The sequence below is a fragment of the Apus apus genome, chromosome 11 (genome assembly GCF_020740795.1).
Source record: "Apus apus isolate bApuApu2 chromosome 11, bApuApu2.pri.cur, whole genome shotgun sequence".
Lineage (NCBI taxonomy): Eukaryota > Metazoa > Chordata > Aves > Apodiformes > Apodidae > Apus > Apus apus.
In genome coordinates, this window is record NC_067292.1 from 10,463,549 (window position 1) to 10,486,235 (window position 22,687).

Here is a 22,687-nt window from a genome sequence, read left to right on the forward strand (position 1 = left end):
GTAATGACTGGTCATGTTCTTACTTGCAAGGAATTTTCACATAAATATTTGAAATAAAGTCAGATTTTAAGATAATTTTAAAATACCAATCCCCACAGACAGTAAATTATCACTTATTTCTATAGCCATTCTTCAAGTTTTCCTTTACAAGTGTATTAGCAGAGAAGCCATAATTAATTTCTCACTGATACAGTAGTTATATCTTTTTTACTCACACATAAAGTTAAATGGCTATTACTTTAATGTCAAGTTCTATAGATTCTTTTATTCTTCATCCATTCTTCATTAATTGTTTTCTGAATGTTATTTTAAAAGCAAAGAAGGCCATTATATGATATATCTAAACCCCTGCCATGTAGCTTAAGTTTATGCTTGACTAGAGGTTAAAAAAATGCACTTGGAGTGTTTGCTGGTTTTAATTCAGCAAAGTCTCAATATCCTGCTAATTTTTTTAACCCAACTGCTTTGTCAAATCAGAACTTCATTTATCCTTTGTATTTTAAGGCAGGGCGGGGGGCACTTAAGATCTCTTGCATTAAATGCTACTCTTGTGCTAATGAACTGGAGAGGAGCAGGCTGAGGGCCAAGCAGCACCTTGTGCCCGTCGCTGGGGCTGAGCCTGAGCTCGGCCAGAGCAGAAGAAGCAAGTTTATTTACTAGAAATAGAGCCGGCAGGGCTGCCTGTGCTGCCACAACATTTCCGGTTAGCTCCGAAATGATGAGCCACGCATGTTACTCCTTGGCTGGCTTCATACGCGTGTCATACCCCGAGTTCACAAACAGGCAGTGACAATCAAAGCCGGTCACTACTGTTCTCCATTAGGGGTGCTTAACTCCTGAGGGCCAGTTAGTAACTGACAATCAGCTGGACTGGAGGCTGCTTAGTTTAGCAACTTTCTGCTAAATAAATATAAAATTATCCACAATTAGTTACATCATTGCTATTATTGATGTAATCCACCTCATACTTAATCTGGATTTAAACTATTTGTAAAGCACAACTCCTTTTAGCTTAATCTGTAATCATTACAACAGTTCATACTCAAATAAGATTTATTTATTTATTAATTCCCAAGCAAGATGCAAAGCTTCTGCACTTGTTTATATGAGAGCTACTTTAAGCAGTAACATAGACTATCATTGTGTTGGCTTAACAATGTCTGTTTAGATGTGAGTCCTGAGAGGATGGATAGACTTTTGGTTATTCTTCTATTCACACCTATCAGTGAAAACTGAGTCTACTGTTGAGGATACAGTATACCAATATATCAAAAGAAAGCTGTAAATGAAACCAGGTTGGTGTCTAACTTTTTAAAAAATTTAAATCTCATTTTCTACAGCTTCATAAAAAAAATTACAAATAATGGCTTACATTCCCCACATTGGCACTGAGAAAAGATGCTGGACTTGCCCTTCCTAGCCAAGATACCCAGACCATCTCTTACAAGTGTAGCAATCAAACTCTTAATATACCATTGGTGATATAATCCCTGATGCCACTGACTACTGTTTGACTATTGTCTTCCTAATTCCTACTCTGATTCCATGAGCACAGGACACACAACCACAATGATGCTGGAGGAAGCAGGGCATTGAGTAACACAGGCTTTCCCTCTGCCAGCACTACATGCCAGAGGCTGCCTTCCAGCATTGCATCCTCCCCATGTCAGCACCTGCCACCAAGTGCCAGATGACCTGCCGTGGGCTCTGGAGTTCCAGCAGCAATCAGTGAAAACAGGAGTCTGTAGGATTTATGCTCATGAACCATATTTCAGAAACATTGCCTGCTGTAATTCCTCACTGAATAACTACTCTCAGAGTGATTTACCTGACTGCAGCAATAATAAAAAAATAAAATAAAAAGGGGGGGGGTGTGTGTGTTAGAATTTCTCAGTTATTAATATTTCATTTTGTAGGAGAAAGAACTGCTTAGACAAATTTCTAGTCCGTATTACAGACCCATTCAGAATTTCAGATGGGTAATGTAGATCTTAAATCAAATTCACAAGCAGTAAAAAGGCATGAGTGATATTTTTCTTTGCTAAGCACATAGGAAATTGCTTCGGTTTATCAGAAATATGGTCTCTAAACACAATCAGTAAAGCTGTTCCTAAAGAACTACTGAATACTTTCAACAGGCTACAAGATCCATTATTTTTACAGTCCATGTGGATTGTGCTGCAGATAAATAAAAGATGCCCTAAGGACTTTGCATGCTAAGTGAATACGCAAAGTATTTCCAGGCTCCTTTATTTTCTCAGAAGCACAGTAATATTTAGGGCTTTCCTTGCAGTCCTTGAAGTGTTTTAATAAGAATTCAGTTTTTGTTTAAAAGATGAGTTTCATCTCCCACAGTTACACTGAAAAAACATCAAAACCTGACCCAAAAGCCAGAGTTGAACTGAAAACATCAGGTTTTCCAGTAAAGCTCCATGCTCTATTTTTCAGGTCAGAGATGGAGTGTGGCTGATAGCACAGACACTTCACACCCAGTTCACTGCCATGTTACAACAGATATTCTGGGTTTGTCCAGCCTCCAGCAGGCTGGGTGGCACCAGTGGGTGCCCTGGGTCGCAGCCATCCCAGCCATTTGGGCCCAGTGTGGCTCACAGAGGACAGGCTGAGCTGCAGCTTCAGACACAGCTCCCCAGCTGCAGGTTACAGCTCTACATACGAAGCAGGAAAAGATCTGTTCAGCAGGGAAAATATTTGTTCAATATTTCTACATCATAGGATTTTTTTATTTTATTATCTGCATCCTATTGTCTCCCTATAGTCAGTTGCCACAATATGCACTCTTGCCCATATAGAGCATATTGGTTTATAATCTTTAAGGTGTTTGCTGCCTTTCACACACACACAATAACTCTTGAAATGGTGTTATTCCACAAGACTGTCAGCTTTTGTGTAAGAACTATCTTTCTAATCCCCATGAGATCTTTTAGAAAAAATTCAAAATGTAAATCATGAAGCTTTTTTTTTGCAGTGAGTGTCAGGAGTACCTGCACTAGTAAAGTTGAAACAAGTCAAGGAACATGAGACCTCCTGAGAACTCTGCTTCTCACAAAGCACTTTCTGACATCTCATTTTCCTGGAGCATTTAAGCATCTTCACTATATCTATTTTTAAACATGTCCTACACTGAGTGAAGCAACGGTATTTCCCAGGCACATTTACCACATTCATGGCAGGTTTCCATAAGAACATTTTGTTGTCAAAACGGGTGTAGCACTTCCACTCCTGCTGATACAGCTTTTGCCCATGTTGCAAGAGCAAAACAATAGCATAACTATAATGAGGTTGGAAGATAATTTTGCCTTATCACATATTCATTCATGAAGGACATTAAGTATTTAATTGTATTTAAAAAAAAAAATCTAACAAAAAATTGTGTGAATGTTTGCATGAAAGGACCATCCAGAAGGATGCCTGTTCCTTTCTTGCCCTGCTTCTTCAGGTAGCTGCACCCAGAAAGCCTTATTGTTAATAACAGAAGTACTGGCTATTTCCAGCTCCATACAGACTTGCACACAAGGAAGACTGTGCTGACACTCATGCCATAGCAGGAGTGTGGTACTCAGATCCACACTGTGTCACAGACATCTCCCCACACCAATTTGGGTTTGAATGTCATCTCTGCTGCCAACACCCCCTGGGTGCCCTGCACCCAGGCAGCGGGGGACAAGCAATGCCCTTTCCTAGTAACAGAACTCCAAAGAACAGACAGATTCAGGGCTTTGACAAGCCAAATACAAGCATTTTAAAAACACACCATAGACTTTATGTCTATGCATTGAGATGACACTTTACTGCTGTCACACAAGACGACTGCCACCACCTTATCTCTGTGATTACAGCTCACTGGGACTTGCCTCTCTCTTCCCCCGTCCACCAAAGCATGGCCTGGTCATGCTGCTTCCCACCCTGCAGCCACCACTCATCTCCTCATTCTCCCTTTTCCCAGCCCCCTCACAGGTCTGCCTGTCACAACAAGGCTGCTGGGCAGCACAGAAAGCCAGAGGCACACTCAGCTCCCCCCTGCTCCAGCGTGTGGGCCACAGCAGTGTTTGGGGGTCACCCCACCAGCCCCCTGCAGCACAGGTCTGCAGAGAGACCACACTGTAATGCTGCACATCAGCTTCAACATTTGCTACATCTATCATCCGTCATCATCAGTTTGGAGGATTCCACACCACGTTTGGATTTTATCCTTTCTCCACAAACGGACACAATGAAAAGGTGACAGTGTGGGGGTGGAAGCTCTGGCTGAGAGTTAGCTGAAGGACGAGTATTTGCATCTGCTGTTTGCTGCCAAAAATAGCAGCAAACCTTAGCTAAGGTAAAAGAGAGAACTGATCAGGAGGAGATGGTGTGAGAGGAGTCAGGAGACTCATTTATGGGTTATTCTGTCTTTGGGCGATTCCCATTTGTTCAGTACTGGGGTTGCCAGAACAAGAACAAGTACGGCCCTATCCCAAAGAGGCAATTAAAACCTACAGTTCTATCATAGTGAAAAGCAGTAAGCTCCCCCAAATACCACTGGCTCTTCTTGAAACTGCAGTATTTTCAGGTGCATTGATCTGTGAAAAATAGATGCACAGAGAGATCTACACTGGCAGGTAAAGGATAATTTTTAGGGGGCCCTTACAACTTAAGGCCTTCCTCTGTAAGGACAAATATAGTTGTTACAACTGCAGCACACAGCAGTGCCAGAGACTTTGTCAAGACAGTTTTTAAATTCCTAAGGCAGATATTTCCTTTTCAGCTTAAACTCAAGGTTTGTTACAGTTCCTGAAAAGGGTACAACCAGTCTTCCAGAAAAGCTTGTTTGTTTTAAATATGTTCCCAGACCAGAAGCGGTTTCTATGTATATAAGAAAAAAAAAAAAAAGAAACAAAGAAAAAATTAATCAGATCAGGGATCCAGGTATTCTCAAAACTAGAGAAAAACTATTATCCTAGAATAACAGCCCTGCAGTGCCCTTTCACAAGCTGTCATGCCAGCAAACCTAAAAGGTCCAGCACATGTCCTACCACCCCATCCTGAGAACGTAGCTCTATTTCATTATATAATATTATACTTAGAATCTCTGGTTTGCCATTGCAGTGCTATACTAACACTTCAATACTCAGGGAATGGCTACACCTGTGACAAGATCCTCATGCCATAAGCAGCCCATCACTCCAAGAAGCCCAAAAAGCTCTGGGCAATTCAGCAAGGATCTGGCAGCCATGGGGCTGCCCCGGTGGCTTCCCACCCTCCTGCTAGAAAGCAGCCATCTGCTTATCAAGTGCCCAAGTTGTCTATATTCTACCTTAATCTCATTTCAAACCACAGATGGAGTACCTGCCTCAACACACGCTGCAAACACACAGCTACAGCTACATGCGAGGACAAACAGGGCAGACTGGCTGGATGAGCCGCACTTCCAGAAGCTGATTCAGAAACATCAGGACAAAATTGAAGCCAAATGCAGCAAAATTTGGCATAACTGGACATGTTTTGCATACACTGTAAGCTGAAAAGCATTTATAAAGCAGAGGGGAGGAAGAGAGCTTTGGTTTGATGACACACAGGTTTAAAGGCTGCTGAGAAGCTGATTTAATTACCAGTATCCTGTATTTTATTCTCATGTCTACACTGGTAAGAAATGCTGTTCAACAGCATCAGCTGAAACTCAGCTCCGTCAGTGAGGATTTTAATAGTAGCTCATAAAAAAAGAAAGCACTCAGCAGAGTTGTACTTCATCATGGAATTCACATCCTTTCAGGAAAAGAGTGCTTTTCAGATATCACTCAAAAAGTCTCAAGACTGACCAAAAAAATAAAATAAAATAACTCTCTTCTTCCAGACCCTGAGCAGCTTTGAAGATCTTGCAGATCAGCTCCCATTGGCCTGAGAGGCCAACTATGCCCTGGTCCCATGTGAACAAAGACCATCTGTCAAATCCAGCACACCTTTTCTACCCCCAGCTCACATGCCAATTAAACAAAATGAACAGGACAAAGTCCACATTGTTTGATATTTCAGACACCTCACGATATCCCTTTAAAATCTACGGCCAATAACTAAGCAGCACAGGTATTGTAAGTATAAAATATTAATTAACTTCTAATATCTGAGACTTTGAGATGACCTTTCAAGAACAATCTTAAACCTGTCCTGGTGGCAGAAGCACCTCTTGGCCTCTACCTTGTAGATAATACTTCAAAGGGTTTTGTGACTTGCCATTGCCCCTGAAGATGGCGTTATCTTGTTTAGATTCCTCTCAGAAGGAGATGAAGAACTTCATTACAAAGATGCTTCTAGCTCCTTTTTAATAAAATGCTTGGGCATGGCAGGTGACAGCAGCTGAGTTTGTGCTGCAAAACCGCTGCATACCCAAGTCTTACCAGGCTTCAGCAGAGCTGAGCACACTCTTACCATCCCTGATTGCTGATAACCGGCAAAGCTTTCCCTCAGGGTGCATGCAAAATCTGGGTGAGAGGACTTGATGGGGGGGTTCTTGTTTGGTTGGATGGGGGTTGTGGGTTTGCCTTTTTTTTTTTTTAATTAAAAACAGAAAAGTGCATTTCTCACTTTAATTTACCTCACTGCAAACCTTTTGTCCTTTCCAGGTAATATCATTGGTTCTGGGATCTTTATTTCACCAAAAGGAGTTTTGGAGCACACAGGCTCGGTGGGACTCGCTCTCATTATTTGGGTGCTTGGCGGCGGGGTGGCTGCCCTTGGCTCACTGTGTTACGCTGAACTGGGAGTCACTATCCCCAAATCGGGAGGGGATTATTCCTACGTCACAGAGATCTTTGGTGGGTTAGCTGGGTAAGTACTCTGTGTCTATAAAGGCATTTCAAAACATGTTTACACTAAGTATATTAAGCGTGGAAAAGAGATCTGACTTAGAAGCAAAAAAGGAACAGATCGTCAATAAAATGGCTTTGCGAGGCCCTTCTTTCTCCTCTCATTAGAAATACCAAATTGCCCCTGTGCAAATCTACAGACTCTTTCACCTTCCTCTAAGACTCAATAAAATCCATAACAGGAAAGAACGGTGCTGTAAATGTCACCGTGTCCAAGTGACATTCCTGCCTGCCAGCTGTGAACGAGCAGTACTTTGTATTGAGGAGCTTCATGCACCAAGAAAACCAGGCTGGAGCTACTTATGATAAACCAAAGTTCTCCTTTAACTGGGATTTCAGGCAGCTGCACTTTGCTGAGCCACCACCTAAAGCCTGCAGCTGTGGGGAACTCTCACAAGCACTTCCAGTGTCCCAGTTCAGAAGCAGCCATTCCACTTTGGAAGCTGGCACTTGTGTGGAGGGCTCTGAGCAGAAAGGGGCCCTTTCAGGAGCCTGCACTGCACCACTCTCAAGGAAAGAAACCATTGCTTCTCCCAAATTCAGGGTTTTTTTTTCTGATTTAACTCTTCTACAACAAATAAAATTCACCACACAATGCTTCAGTGCATCTGCCAAAGGATTTTTCCAATAGCAAATCTGGATGCTGACAACTGGACATATGTCCAGACTAAAAATCAGCAGTACTGAAATCAGCAGAGAGATTTAAGCCAAAGCTTTGATAAATGTCACTCCAAACTGTAAGTAAAACATGCTTCAAATATACTTCTATGTTTCCTTTTTGTTGTTGCAGGAATTGCAAGTTTCCAAAGGAAGTAATTCTTAAACAATCTAGGATAATACTAACTATACTCAAACTTTCTTAAACCAGTTCATCTTTAGCCATAAGGTGATCTGTACTAAAGCATCTATTGTAAACTGTTCCCTTTTGTTAATGACACGTGAGTAGGGTACACTCTAATTTCCTATTTTCACAGGCTGCTTTGAGTCCATGTTGTATCTAACATCAGATCCTCTTAGGTCTACAGGCACATCCCAAATACACATCTAAGAATCAGTTTCACCAAGTCCACTAGACTATTAGAGACCCAAATCAAACCATGTTGTTAATTTCTTTCCACAAGTTATGAAATTAATATGCAGAGATATCTGAAAAAGAGCAGTTTTAATCCAGGGATGACTGGCACTTCCACATAAATGCCACATCCTCCCAAAAGCATGTCCCATCACAGATTGCCACATTATTCCAATGTGTTTCCAAAATGGGGAAAAATTATCTAATTAGAGACCTTACCTAATGCACAAGATCACTGATGGCAGTACAGCCATTGACTTCAATGAACTTTGGACCAAACTCAACACCAAAAACTATGGCAGAGGCCTTCCAGCTAGCAGCCATTGACTGCAGGTTGCTCAAAAGAATAACCTCTGGCAGCAAGGTTAATTTACTGTCCCTTTTGCCACTAGCACATGCAGGAGCTTGTATTTCCTACACAGAGTCCAATGCTCAGAAAAGGAAAAGAAAAACAGAAAGAAATCACAAGAACAAATACATCTTCCTTTTTCTATGCATTCAGCCATTTCCAGTCTTTTTCTAAAGGTCTGATCACTTCTTAGTCAGAAATGAGCGAAGACAACATCTCCAGCTTCTCTGTTGCTGTAAATTACTGAGTAGCTGTGAAAGCTTGTCAGATAGGGTTCAGCTCCTGACAACCTCTGTGCCTCAGCCCTTGAAACAGTCATTCCCCCACTTCTCATTTGTGGAGCCAGGGCAAAGTAACTCCACCTGTGCCACGCTGGCCCCTCCCTGCTTCCAGCAGGTTTTGGGGCTCCCAGCACTGATTGCACTCCCTCACACAGCTGCCTAGGGCAGGAAGCACATCTCCAGCCCTTAAGCTGGCACCTTGGCTTAACAAATTGTGTGCACTGCAACAGCAAGACAACCAAAGCTCAAGTTACATTTGCAGGAAATTTCTGTCCTGTGTCATTTAATTATAGCCGACCTGGAACAGTTGTTCTTTGTTAAAGAAAATGTACTCTTGACTCTTCCTACACAACAGATGATAAAAAGTTGTGCTTTGAAAGCAAATACTTCCTAGAAAATCTGGAAGACTGGGTAAACACCTCAGGATTGCCTGATACTGGCCCGGCAGCAGCTGACAGCACCAGAGAGCAGGGCAAGCGCTCAGCAGTGCAGCTCTGGAAGCTGCATGTTGAGGAACATGAACGGGATATGAGTGACCAGCAGGGGTACCTTTTTCTCAGAACTAGGCTTTGGTCAAAGCTTACCCGGAAAAAACAAGATAAAAGTGGGCCTACATCTTAGTCAAGTTGCCTTCTCATTTTAAAGCCATCTTTTGTGGGAGCTTGCTGTTTCACAGTGCAACTTTGTCACCCTCTGATAAAATTCTGCATTTACTTTAATTGGTGTTATCAGTCCAGCATGTCTTTCGATTCAGCATGAAACAAACTGACTGTCAGAAATCTGAATTATTCACACTCCCATTAAACTGTGTTCTACCCAATACCAACTGTAATGTGCTCTGTATTATAGCATAGAAGCAAGGGCCAATTTTGCATTAAATACTGTTTTTAGAATAATTCTCCCTGCTGAACACAGATCTCTGCCTGCATAAAGCACATGGGTTAAGATAAATGCTATGAGGAAGAGCTGGCGGCCTCTGCCCACCAGACCTCCAGCCCCACTCTTGCCTGACCCCTGCCAGGCACACACAGCCAGGGCTGCTGCAGGGGCAACAAGCACCAAACACCACAAAGCAATTATTGAAGAAAACTGCTTTAAATTACAAAGAAAATATTAAAAAACTGGGGGGGGGGGGGGGGGAAGTGCTGAAGAGTCACACAAAATAAAGACAAAGAAAAGCTCTGGGTTTAAAAAACATTAGTGCCATTTGGGAAGATAACCCACCCGCTGTTGCATCATGCCAGTTTACCAAATGAAATCCCTAGTATTTAGCAAGAAAAAGGAAGCACTAAATTGCCCCATACTTCTCAGAAACAAGACAAAGGGACTGAGAACACTCACCATCTTGGCGCGAGAAGCAACCAGTAAGCACTACTCTCTCTCTCCAGGATATCAGCATCAGGTGGGACCTCCCCAGCTCTGCCAGATTTAAGGGGCCAGCAGCAGGCAGCATGCTGGGAAGGAGCAGCCTCTAGAAGAGCATCCCATCTAACCTAGGAATTATACTATCTTATTTGGAAATAAATTTTCTGATCCTCATTTGTGCTGAACATCCCTGCACATTGCATTTGTGTATGAATGAATTCATGGGTATGTATCTGTGTGGATAAGTGCATGGACAGAAGGATTTCACTTTCTTGCGATTACTACTTCTCACTACAGAAATGATACTTCAAATATTTTTTAAAACTAACCAGATCCACTATTGACTGCTGCTTTTATAAGATTAATATTTTCTTCCTTTTCCCAGAGTGAGAAACCAAAATCTCACCCTGTGTGTTTGCAAGGGCACCTCATTTGGTACAGACAGCTGCAGCTGGAGGGAGGCAATCAGCCCTGGTGGGCCCCAGCTGGGTGATGGCAGAATTCTGCTCTCCGCTGTCCTGGCCCAGGTCACAGAGCCAACCTGGATGCTGACAAGGAACCCCCAGTGACTGTCGGGGAGCCGGCAGCAGCCCCAGGAGTGCAGCTGGGGGCCCTGCCAAAACCCTTCACAGATGGCTTCAACAGAGGCTGGCAGTGACTCATCAGCCCAGCAGCTACAGACGTGCTTTCACTGTGATGTACAGAGCTAAACCAAGGTGTGCCCACTGGGCATAATCCTCACTCTTCCATTAGTCCCTAAATTGTGATTTGCTTTATAATGTTTAATATAAAATGCAAATTGCACTGGGAACATGGGAAAAGGGGTAAGGCACAAGTAAGTGACTGTTAGGTGTGATTGGGACAAAGGTGCTCCGTCCCAGTACCTCAGGAGCCTGAAGTGCAGCACAGCCAAGTGAGTGTTACCTCCTCTAGCACAACCCTAGAACTGCTGCTTTTCTTGTCTTTTCAGGTTTCTGCTGCTATGGAGTGCGGTGCTTATCATGTACCCAACCAGTCTGGCTGTCATTTCACTGACCTTCTCAAACTATGTCCTGCAGCCTGTGTTCCCTAACTGTATCCCCCCCTATAATGCCTCCAGGATCCTCTCCATGGTGTGTTTACGTGAGTATTTGCTTCTCGTGCACACACAAAGCTTGCCTTGGGTTTGCATGGGACCACTTGAAAGGCTGCCCCAGCCAGGCTGGGGTCACAGCCACAAGCCAAAAAGCAGGCAGGGAGGTCCCAAGACAGGCACAATGACCAATGTGGGATCATCACTCCCATCCCACTTGCCTGCAGCAAGCACAGTGGCCTGGAGTGGGGAAAAACAGTGCCCAAATCCCTGTGGTTCCCAGGGAAAGTGGCAGCAGGTGGGATGGGGCAGTGCTATGCTACCTGCAGAGCCACAGGTGCCCACCATGGCTGACCCACTGGCACGGGTTACCCACCACCTTTTGAGCCCTTCCTAGTCTTCTTGCAGTCTAGGAAGCACAGGACACCACTGGCTCTGCATTAATTACTTGTGGAGCTGGCAAAAGCAAACCAGAGCTATGGGAGTGACAACGTTCACAGTTGCCATGAGGAGGCAGCAATCCCTGCTCGTGAACACCCCTCAGGCACAGTTACTAGAGCTGAGCCCCAGCCAGCAGTGCCCAAGGGGGGAAAGCTCCTGGCTGCCAGGGATGGCTGCAGCCAGGAATCTCCTAGGAAAAAGTTATGCTCCTCCTCACCCTTGCTCTCACCCATGCTTGAGCTCCCCACAGGAACGTGTTCATCGGTCTCTTTTAGAATGCTTTGACTGTGTGTTCTTAAATAACCATCATTTCATTTCACTGAATTCAGTCTTTTGCTCTCCAGTCCTCCTGACCTGGGTGAACAGCTCCAGCGTTCGATGGGCAACACGCATTCAGGATATATTTACAGCAGGAAAACTCTTAGCCCTGGCCCTCATCATTATTGTGGGCTTCATACAGATCTTTAAAGGTACTCTGTGAGACAGCTCTAACACGGCTATGGTACTGTTGATATACTTGAGTTTTCTCACTGCACTGTTCCTGCCTACAAACCAGCCCAAAGGAGTGCTGGGTTTAGTCAAGCTGGAGGACTCTATACTCATGCTGCTGTGGAAGAGATGGCACAACAGAGAAATCAGCTGCATCCCCTTAAGCAAGTCGCTTTCCAGCCCACCTTGTGCTTGATACAATAAAGGAGAGCAGCTGAAGATGTTTTGGAATAGATACTGAAATGTTTTCTTCTGTTGTATGTTCCTTAAATTCAAAGTGCTCTGGGTGTAAAATAAATCAGTGATGCTGATCAGGAATATACCTGCTTTGTTTTGGGCAACAGTCCAATTTCCTACAAAAAGTCGCTTATAAGACTAAAAATAGGCCAAAAAAAAGTCTCGCTGATTCACCAACCTAACAGAAAGCAGAAAACACAAAAGGTTCACAATGCTTTTATCGAGTATATGATGAGTCATTTAAAGGAAGATGAAATATGACATTCAGAGACCACAAAACTTGTTTTCTCAGTGGAAACAGTCCCATAATCTCAACAAATCTTGCAGCCCCATAGATATTTTATTTTTCAGTATTTCTACTAAACGCCACCAAACTCTTGTAAAAAGAAAACTGCATTAGGAACTGGTAGGAACTAACCCCATCAAGGACCCACCCTCAGGGCAGGCTGGTCCCATGAGTGGTGGCGGTGACACAGGCACTGCGGCCCAGAAGGCAGCGAGGGAGGCCAGAGCGCACAGCCCGAGCTGCCTTCCCTGGGCACCAGCCCACAGAAGGCACTGCAAGTGCAACACCAGCCCATGGTGACCTCTAGAACACGAAGGGCATGAAGTCCCAAAGCCAATAAAAAACAAAAATAAAGAATACAACCCCAAAGTTTACCTATTTCCTGGTGCCTCCTGTAGGTAGCACTTCTCTAGGGGTGGCTTAACCTCTTGCTTGCGCTCTTCTGTGCAGGAAACTACAAAGAGCTGACACCCAGCAACGCGTTCAACTTTTGGATGACTCCATCAGTGGGGCACTTAGCGTTAGCTTTTCTTCAAGGGTCATTTGCATTCAGTGGCTGGAACTTCTTGAACTACGTAACAGAAGAACTGGTTGATCCCTGCAGGCAAGTATCCATTTCCATGCCATCCACATTTTTATAAAGTGCAGAGACATTGGAGCCATCTGGTAATGTTATTCATTTAATAAGCTGCAGCAATGTCACTCCATGTCTACAGGCCCAGTCTTTCTAAAAGAGAGAGAGAGATCTTTTGTTCAGAACAGGTAACAGGAAAGTTAAAGAAACACTGGAATTAAGAATATATTGCACAAGACATTAACTGAATCACATCAGCTTATCAGCAAAGCATTCTCTTTGTGGCATTATCCAACCACTGGGTGCTTCTATAGCAGAAAATCAACCGGTGATGAGATGCCACACAAGTATCTATAAGGAGAATCACTGCTATTAGAAACATGTTGAATTACATGGGAAGATGCTTGGCTTTTTCCCCACAAAGGGGCTTTTCCACAGATACCTGAAAGACAAGGTTAGAGAGTCATTGTGTGGTGAGGGCAGTGCTCCCTGCCCCAGCAGGAGCAACCAATGTCAGGTTGCTCCTGGTCTGGGTACAGGAAGGGGCTTCGAAAGGACTTATGAAGAGCAGGCTGGCAAAGCTGGAGGGAAAGTGAATTTTAGTTTAGTAAAGCAAAGCTCAAACATTTCTGAGCTGATGAAGCGGAACGATGAATGCCTAGAGCAGCTCTTGGAGCATTAGTTATTTCTGGGCATTCAATGCACACAGCAATTAAACAAGGAGTTTCAGCTATTACACAGCCTGGATGGAAATTATTTACAGCTGCAGCCTTATGAGGGGTTCTGCACATGCCTTCATGCTAGTGAGTGGTAAAGGAAATGTCCAGAGATCTTGGCAGGAATAAAGAAATTGTGATCATGTGTTCCCTCAATAAAACACCAACATTTTAATGGACCACCACAATTTCAAAGCTGAACAATGAAAAGTTATGACTTAATTAAGGCAAATATGTCCTCAGCTGATAAAGATTGGACTTTTATGTATTATTTTTGCAGCCCCTGAGGGAAAAACTAAAATATAAAGAAATAATTGGATAACTGAAAAATAACCTTTGCATTTTTACTAAATACATTCAAAATCACAAAGCTTAAATACCTTTCTAAAAAAACTTTTTTCCAGGTCTGGCACAAAGAGAAAAATGCATTATTGTGTTAGATGCAGAACAGTTCAGGAATTCACCTCTACAGATTACTCTGGATCCTGTTTCTTTCCAGAGCAGGTGAAAGTAAAGCAAAACAAAGCATTTTATTCCATCACTGGTGCCTGTACCTAGAGCTACCAAGAAACAGCTATTTCATTTTTCAGCAACACTCCGCCTCAATCCCAACCAACAGCCCATGGGGAGCATGTGGTGATTTGGTCCCAGAGAGCTCCCCTCTGCAGATGTGACATTCCATAGCTCTTTTAGTCTTCTCCAACCTGCAGTGGGTCAAAGGGCTGACGGAAGTGCAGCCCCCCTCCAAACAATCCATTAACCCACCCAGCTGGGTGATCTCCCCCAGGCTGTAGACAGTTGTGGTCTCACTGTGCATGACTGTAATTTCTTATCTACCCTCCTAATTCTTTTATTAGGAACCTTCCTCGTGCCATATTCATATCCATCCCATTGGTGACGTTTGTGTATACGTTCACCAACATTGCATATTTCACTGCCATGTCACCCCAAGAGCTCTTGTCCTCCAACGCTGTGGCGGTAGTAAGTAAACCATTCCCTGGATGTCTAAAATACACTTTTATTTCAGTTCTGTGCTTTGCAGTGTATTTCAGTTTCTCTGCCTTCTGTTGCTTTAGACATTTGGTGAAAAGTTACTGGGCTATTTTTCCTGGGTTATGCCAGTCTCAGTGGCTCTATCTACATTTGGAGGAATAAATGGATACCTTTTTACCTCATCAAGGTTAGATGGAGTACAATTTTATGAATGTTATCTAATTTGGGGAGGGGCTGTTTTAATTTAATTTGCTAAAGAAATGCTAGCTAGACATTTTGGATGTGGTAGAGCTTGAGGTTGCTGTTGGGCGTGTTGGATACATTCAGTTATTAATTGCTCTATTTTGAATCAGCAAATGTCATATTGAATCACAGAATCTCTTGTAAACCAATCCTTACAAGCTACTGAAAGCATCTGCAGATGTGCAGTAACTCACAGTAAGAGACAAACATGGCATTAGCATGGAACCAAAGTCATTTTGCATCAGTAAAGCTCCAGTAGCTACAACCTAAACTGCTCTTCCCTCAAAGAGGAGTTTTAGGGCCTGGTGCTGTTCCCAGTTAAAAGGTTTTCATTCCCATGCTGGAAAAAGCTCCTTTCAGGCAAGATACTTTGTGTGCACATTGCTGATAGTGGAACCAGAATCTGCAAAGGCTATTTATATTAATTGACCTGTCTGAATGTAATTAAAATTATAAATTCTGGTTTTGAGAAAACAACCCAAGTCTTAAGTACCTCAGGAAAGTTATTTATCTCAGCACTTTCAGGAGTATAATGAGATGCAACAAATCTCAGTGCATACATAACAGTTTATGCACTTAAAAATGAAATCTTAAGGCATTGTTAAACCTTACCCAACACCCTTTTGACACTGGAAATACTGTCTATGTGAATTTTTTTATGCCTTGGCTACATATGGCTGATCACCTCACAACCTTCACAGTATTTATACCACCCTGGGCAATGAGGTGATGCTGGCCAGCAGACAGGCACTGGGCAGATTTCTGCCCTGCTCCTCAGACATAGTTTGGTATCTCAAAGCAGTCCATTTCAGAGGTGACACTAGCCACTTAAGACCTCATATACTGAAGGGTCTGGTTAAAACAACTTGGGGCAGGTTACATAGACAGTGTTGAGTGGTGTCCCCAGTCACAGCCCAGCACCCACTGGCTGCAGCTCCCTTCCATGCCAAGCCTGATGCAGGTAGTTGAGATTAGAGATGTTATATGGCTAGATATTGAAGAGGCTGTTGTATATCCAGTGGATTCAACATTCCTGTTCTTATTTCAGGTTATGTTTCTCCGGCGCTCGAGAAGGCCATTTGCCAAGTTTGCTTGCCATGATCCATGTCAAGCACTGCACGCCCATCCCAGCCCTGCTTGTCTGTGTAAGTTTGACTGTCCCTGCTCTGTCACCCTGTAACCTGCTCCTAAAAATACTGAATCACAGAGAGAAGAGTGGGGAAAATCCTTGAAAGGCTAGTTTACCCCAAAGGAGAAGCAAGTAGCCCTGGAGTGCTGCTGGTGGGTGCTGGCTGAGCAGCTCCAATGGCCCCAGAGACGAGGAGCCTTCAGCCTCCAAAATCATCTCTTCCACTTCCAACCATCAGTGATGCTTGGAGGGTTTCCTTCACACCTAACTTGAGCTGCAACATAAGCCTTTTACCATTGTCCTACCCACAGTAGATGCTGGCTTTTGAAATTAGGTACTTAATTTAAGACAAGCTCTTTTGACCAGCTTTGCCCACTTTCCACAAACATTTGGAAATCCCCATGGTAACTGCTAACCCCACTCAAGCATGGTTTGTTTAGACCCTTCCAATAAAACCAGAGACATACCCAGGGGTATTTCTTTTCTGTCAAAAAATTAAGTAGGGACAATTACTGCAGTGGCCCTGAATAAAGCCACTGCTGAATGATCCATCAGTCAGACAAGAAGTCACCTGCAAGGATCAGAAACCAGGGACCAAGCGTTGTGAGGGCTTGGGGCTGGTCAGGTTGCTGGTGTGCTCCCACAGGAAGATTTTGCTAACTTTGTATACAGCATAAATTATACTAATTATTTACAGAAGTTATTATTTGAAACAAAGAGCTTTATACAGTTTTACCAATAATGAAGCTAGAATATGCGATGGGTTTTACTGTGGCATAGATGTTGAAGAGGGAAATTATTCCTGGCACTGCTGTCCCCAGCTGTGTGGCCCAAGCAAGGGAATTCCCCCAAGAACATTTGCTTGAATTTCAGCTACATCAACTGCTGCCAACTGCAGATTTGCCACTGATACCAAAACAGTGAGTGCTTGACCCCAGATGCACCAGGAAGGTGCACATCTATGTTTCTCCCAGCTCTGACAGCAGTTCTGGGAGAATACACCCAGACCAAATTTCACCAGATATGCCTCCTGCACATTCCATGTCTATGACAAAATACCCACAAGGCTGATGCATTCCACGGTGCCCTGCCACAAACATCTTGCCCATCACTCATGCAGGGTCTCAGGGCAAAGTGCCCACAGCCCTCAGCAGCTGGAGGGTTCTGGCCCTGTCACAGGCTCCGGCCAGGCAGCTCAGCTCCACTAGTGCTGAGGAAACAGAACCCTTCTGTCTTGAAAAACACATTGGCTGAAATAGCATGTCAAGTTTCAGAGGCTGTTTTGCTGTGGAACAGCCTCAACAGGAGCAGGCTGCTCGAGCTGCACTGGCTGATCAATCAGGCGTGCACCAACCCCAGCTCTGCTCAAACCATCCTCTTGAATTACAGACCACAGAACCAACCCTGTGCATCCATTCATCATTTGGAGGCATCTGAATGCAGCTCAGGGTATATCAAATGCTGCTAGGAAATATTAATTTCTTAACAAATAGAAATATAAAAATAATATAGTGTAGGCAACTACAATAGCAAACTGGGTTAGACTTTAGGTAAGCATAATTAATACATCAGGTTCTTTTTCCTCTCCAGTGAATCACACCTGCCTCTTTGCAAGGAGAAATGTTTCTTTATACATGAAGAAAGGCCTTTTTAAGATTACCAGCAAGACCTACATTTTTACTAATCCTTTCAAAAACCAAGGGACCAAGTTAAATGCAAAATAAACAGACTGGGTTTTTATTTTGCAAGACAGTGGGGAGCAGCAGGCTCTCCCTCTGGCTGTGGCCAGGTGACTGGGGGGAGCAACAGCCCTTTGGCAGCCTCATACCAGCCAGGAACCAGGCCCATGCTGTGAGCAGGTCTGACACATCAGTGTCCACCTATGCAGCAAATCTTGCTGCTCCAAGCAAACCTGATAGTGGCAGGAGAGGGTGTTGTGTGTGTTTGACAACCTGTGCCTACCACAGGAAAGCATGGAACATGTTATATCACACTGACACAGAACACTATCCTACTGTAAATTAATTTTGTGGTCAGACTGCTCAGTGTGTTGAAATCCCCCACCCCTGCCAAGCCAGCAAGGCTTTGAACAGGGGAACAGAGGAACCAAAGCGACGTTTGGTTGCAGTGGAGCATAACTCCAGGTTCTGGGGGTGCCAAAGCCCTCCATACTGAGACAACTTTGCTGTTGAAACAGCTAATTAAAAAAAGGGAACATAAGCAAAAAGAGAGCCTGGAGCAACACAGCCTCAAATCCTGAGTCCTCTCTGGAGGGATTTGGATTTTTAGTTTCCCTCAGGCTCTGACCACCAGCAGACAAGGTTCACAGGACCAGTATGTGGTGCAGGCAGGGGCTCAGCTCCTGGGGTACCAACAGGCAGGGGTGCAGGACCAGAAGAGGAACCCCCCAGCCTCTGACCCAGCTCTTCTGGCTTTGGAGAGTTACGCAGAAATATAGTATGAACAAGCAAGAGCAGGCATGGAAATTTCTACCATCCATCTGCCAGTTTCCAAACACAAGAATGCTCAAAAGATCAATGATGTCGGTCATCTGCAGCACGAGCCATGGGCTGGCAGGAAGATCGAGCAAAGCTCTTACTCTTCATGATATACAGGGCACCTGCACCAATATAGTGCACTGACCACAATGTGTTAGTCTGCAAGGAATCCGTTTTGCCAGAAGCACTCACCGTAGGGTTCAACAGCTTTTAAAACACGCAACAGAAATGGTGAGAGGGGTGATGGGGAGCTCTGCCAGCCCTGCCTGCCTGGCTAAGGGCAGCAGAGCCACCTCTGCCAGCACCCCAGAGTATTTATAAACATTTATTTATAATGTAATCATAAATGCCCTATATTTACTAGGCTCAGGCTTCAGCATGCTTCTGATAACCCTGAATCCCTGTTCAGCCCCAGCCCTGCAGGCATGGCTTGGGGTCAAAGCATCCAACAGCAGATGGAAGCAGACATCCAGTGGGAGCCATAAACAAAAAGAGTTAAACTGCTTTTATGGGTTCTTTACTTGGTTTTATTGCTCTTAAGCTCCTTCCCTAGTAATGACCCATGCTTCTCTCTTTGCAGTGTTTGACCACTCTTATCATCATGCTTGTTGGAGACACATACACACTAATCAACTACGTGTCATTTATTAACTACCTCTGCTATGGAGTGACAATTATAGGCCTGATCGTGTTACGCTGGAAGAAACCCAAAATCTTCAGACCTATCAAGGTGACAATGTTAAAACAATAGCAATGCAAGGGACAGGACAAGCACGCCGAGCCCTCTGCCCTCCTGTTTTGAAGAACAGCTTATTTTTTGATGTAGTGGTAATGCTTTAGGGTCCCAAACCATGTCCCAGAGCACCATTAGTATAAAAACAGGATACAGGAACTTGCTGGGATGGGCAGAGAGGATAACAGGGGTGGAGGGAAGAGGGGCACAACCCAGAGAGGGTCCTGAAGCTGCAGTGCTGCCCACAAACCACCTAGGCCCTCACAGCCCGTCAAGCACTGCTGGTGCTCTACACAGTCCTGCTCTGCTCTCTCCTGGCAGGTAAACCTCCTCATCCCCATCACCTACCTGGCATTTTGGGCATTTCTGCTGATCTTCAGCTTATACTCTGAGCCAGTCGTCTGTGGAGTTGGACTCATTATCATTTTAACTGGAGTGCCAGTGTTTTTTCTTGGAGTCTACTGGAGAAATAAACCAAAGTGTGTAAATAGGCTAATAGGTAAGCCAGCACCACAGGGCCTTGCAGCACTCCTGGGTTGTCTGCAGGGATCTGCTTAACCTCTTAACAGCCAGGGAACTGCCTGCCCAAGCCCAACAACTGGCTATAACTTTAAGCAGATGAAGACTAAATGAGCTATTACAAAAGGGCTAATAAAAGGCCAAGCTTTGCCTTCCTCTTGCCCCATTTTCCTCCCGCTTCGCCACCAGCATGTCCCGTTGCACAGGCCCCACGCAGCATAATTAATTATTTCATGCTCAAAAGATAAGAAAGCCTTATCACTCACTGAAAATTAAAACGGCATCGAAGTCTTTTATGTTTTAGTTGTGTTTGGCTTTTCATTGTTTTGCTCTGAGGTGAGGGACTTGCAAAGAAGCCAGCCAGGCCCCTGGCTCTGGCAGAGGCCTGCCACCAGCGGTGAGGGGCTGCAGCTCCCCAGGGGAGCAGGAACGTCACCGGCAGCCCGGGCTGCCCTGTGAGGGGCCAGGGAAGGGCTGTGGATGGACATTCCTGGGACTGCCTGGCCTTAGCCTGCCCCCGCTGCACACACACGGTTGCGTGGCCCAGCTGGAGATGAAAAGGGCTGGAAGGCCTGGCTGTGCAGCGGGGTCTGGCTGGGCAGGTGCAGGTTCCCTCACACGTTCCCTCAGCCCGGCACCACACCTTTGTTTATAAAAGAGCTCGAGGATCCCCATTAACCACCCGCACCTTTGCTGTTCGCAGAGTCCATGACGTGCTGGGGACAGAAGCTGTGTTTCGTGGTCTACCCTCAGGGGGGAGGTGCCGAGGAGGAGGAGGCAGCCTCGGCCCGCTCGCTGCGCCCGGCGACCGAGACGGCCCTGAGGAAATAACACCGCGGCCTCCAGGCTGAAGTGGCTCCTTGTTTACATCCTGATTTTTGCAAGAAGTTGTTGTGTTTGTTGTTTTTTTTTCTGTAAAAAAAGAAAGGAAAAAAAAAAAAAGAAAAAAAAAGTTTTTAGAGCTCCAATAGTGAAGCCCATAAAATGAGCTACACCCCTTATGGCATCTGTAGCTTTTAGTTTTCCCCTAAAACAAAAAGAAAGAAAAAAAAAAAGAAAAAATTAAAATTAAATATAAAGTAAGGTGCTGGTTGTTTGTTGTTGTTGTTTTTTCTGGCAGTGTCCTTGCTCAGCAAGTGAAAGCAGCACAGATATAGTCCCGGTTTGAGTCACTAGGAGGATCCAGACATAAACATTTAGGCATTTCAAAAATGAGGCAGCTCCCAACACAACATCAAAGTGAAGAAATCGGGAAAAAGAAACCCTGTAACATCCATCCCAGCAGGAAAATTTCAGTTGCTGTCCCCTGGGTGGGGTGAATCCCCTCGTAACAAATGAGGTTTCCAGGTTACAATTCAAAAGATCATCCTTCCACATACCTGCAAGAGCAAAACAGGTCCACCCAAGCACCCGAGTCCAGGCATGGTGGTTGCACTGAGCACTAACCAAGCTGGGCAGGCCCCAGAGTAAAGGCACAAAACCAACAGCCTGCCTGACTGTTCAGGCATTGCTTGGTGACACAGAGAAAAAACATATACAGAAGTAGTGATAAAATCTCAAAAGATCTCCATTTTGAAGCATTTTTGCAAAGGCGGAGGTGGTCTTCTGTGTCCCAGATGGGGATGGAGCTCATTGCACTGACCAGCAACTCTTGCGTGAAGCTCAGCACAATCTGGGTGACAATGGGGTGGACTGAGATGTGGAGGGGGTTGCAGCACAAACAGTGGGAACTTCAGGGAAACACAGGAATGGAGCCCAGTGGTTCTCCTTGTTACTGAAGTGTCACATGATGTCACATCGCTTCAGAGACAAATTCCCCATTTCAACCATGCTCAGCCAACTAACAAGCATAAATCGTTCTCACACCAGATGCTCTTAGGAAGTGCTGTGCATATTTTATTTGCAGCAAGCCCTAGGAAAAAAAAAATAGTTCATGTATTTAATTAACATACAGAGATTTGCTGCTGTAGCAATATGGCCACTTTCACACCAAATAATATTTTGAAAATGCAAAATGTGAGAACAGCTCTGAGCAGTATTTTGAATCACTAGTATTCTTTTGCAACTTTTGAAAACAAAACCTATCATGTTCAGTAGTCTTGGTGACAACCATGTGAATTTAATTTTAAAAGCATCTATTACAGGCCCTGGTACAAAAACTAAGGATTCCTTATCTCTTAGTTTGTCAAGTACCACACACTCTAAAAAGGTTTGAGAATAGACTCAAAATAAGGGGCAAGTTCAAGGAAAGCATCTTTCCAACACAATTAATTATTCAGAAGCATTTTTATTTTTAAATACCTATCCATCTCTCACTGAACTTCCAGATGGTAGATACTAAAAAGAAACAGAACTTGCACTCTTCTTTGTATAAAGCTCCTAAGAGATTAAAATATATATTTAGCTAAAAAAAAGGTGTGGCTTTGTGTGTACATATGCATCATTTAAAGAGATACTCCACATTTAAAATAATGTTATAACTATACAAAATCTGCTAATGAAAATAATATATATTCAGCTTACCTTTTTTTTTTTTCATTCACAGCACACCACCCCTGTATTTCTGCTGTTGAAGCACAACCTGAGCACTTAACCCATGTCTGAGGCTCTCATGGTTGTCTTATTTTCCATCGTTGAAAATCAACTTTCTGTGGTGTAATTTCCAACAGATTAGTTTTTTCAATAACCTTATTATCTAGTGGGAAAATGAAATGTATTTTAGCACCAACAATAATGATTGCTTTCAGAACTGCTTAAGTTTTTGTGTGATTTTGGTTTTGTTTGTTTAAATAATTAAGGTATGGAAATCAGCAAGCAAGGAAACTTTGTA

The 22,687-nt window shown here is 44.0% G+C and overlaps 1 protein-coding gene across 1 annotated transcript in view; it reads left to right on the forward strand.

Moving 5' to 3' along the window:
• Positions 1-20,896, forward strand: part of SLC7A10 (solute carrier family 7 member 10) — a 37,342-nt gene extending 16,446 nt beyond the window's left edge. The window contains exons 2-11 of the mRNA XM_051629760.1: positions 6,618-6,822; positions 10,898-11,049; positions 11,785-11,910; positions 12,903-13,056; positions 14,600-14,723; positions 14,819-14,922; positions 16,027-16,123; positions 19,186-19,335; positions 19,660-19,837; positions 20,561-20,896. Coding sequence (XP_051485720.1) covers positions 6,618-6,822; positions 10,898-11,049; positions 11,785-11,910; positions 12,903-13,056; positions 14,600-14,723; positions 14,819-14,922; positions 16,027-16,123; positions 19,186-19,335; positions 19,660-19,837; positions 20,561-20,688 — 1,418 coding nt within the window. The 3' untranslated portion in view covers positions 20,689-20,896. The remainder of the gene's footprint in view (positions 1-6,617; positions 6,823-10,897; positions 11,050-11,784; positions 11,911-12,902; positions 13,057-14,599; positions 14,724-14,818; positions 14,923-16,026; positions 16,124-19,185; positions 19,336-19,659; positions 19,838-20,560) is intronic.
• The last annotated feature ends 1,791 nt before the right edge of the window (positions 20,897-22,687 follow it).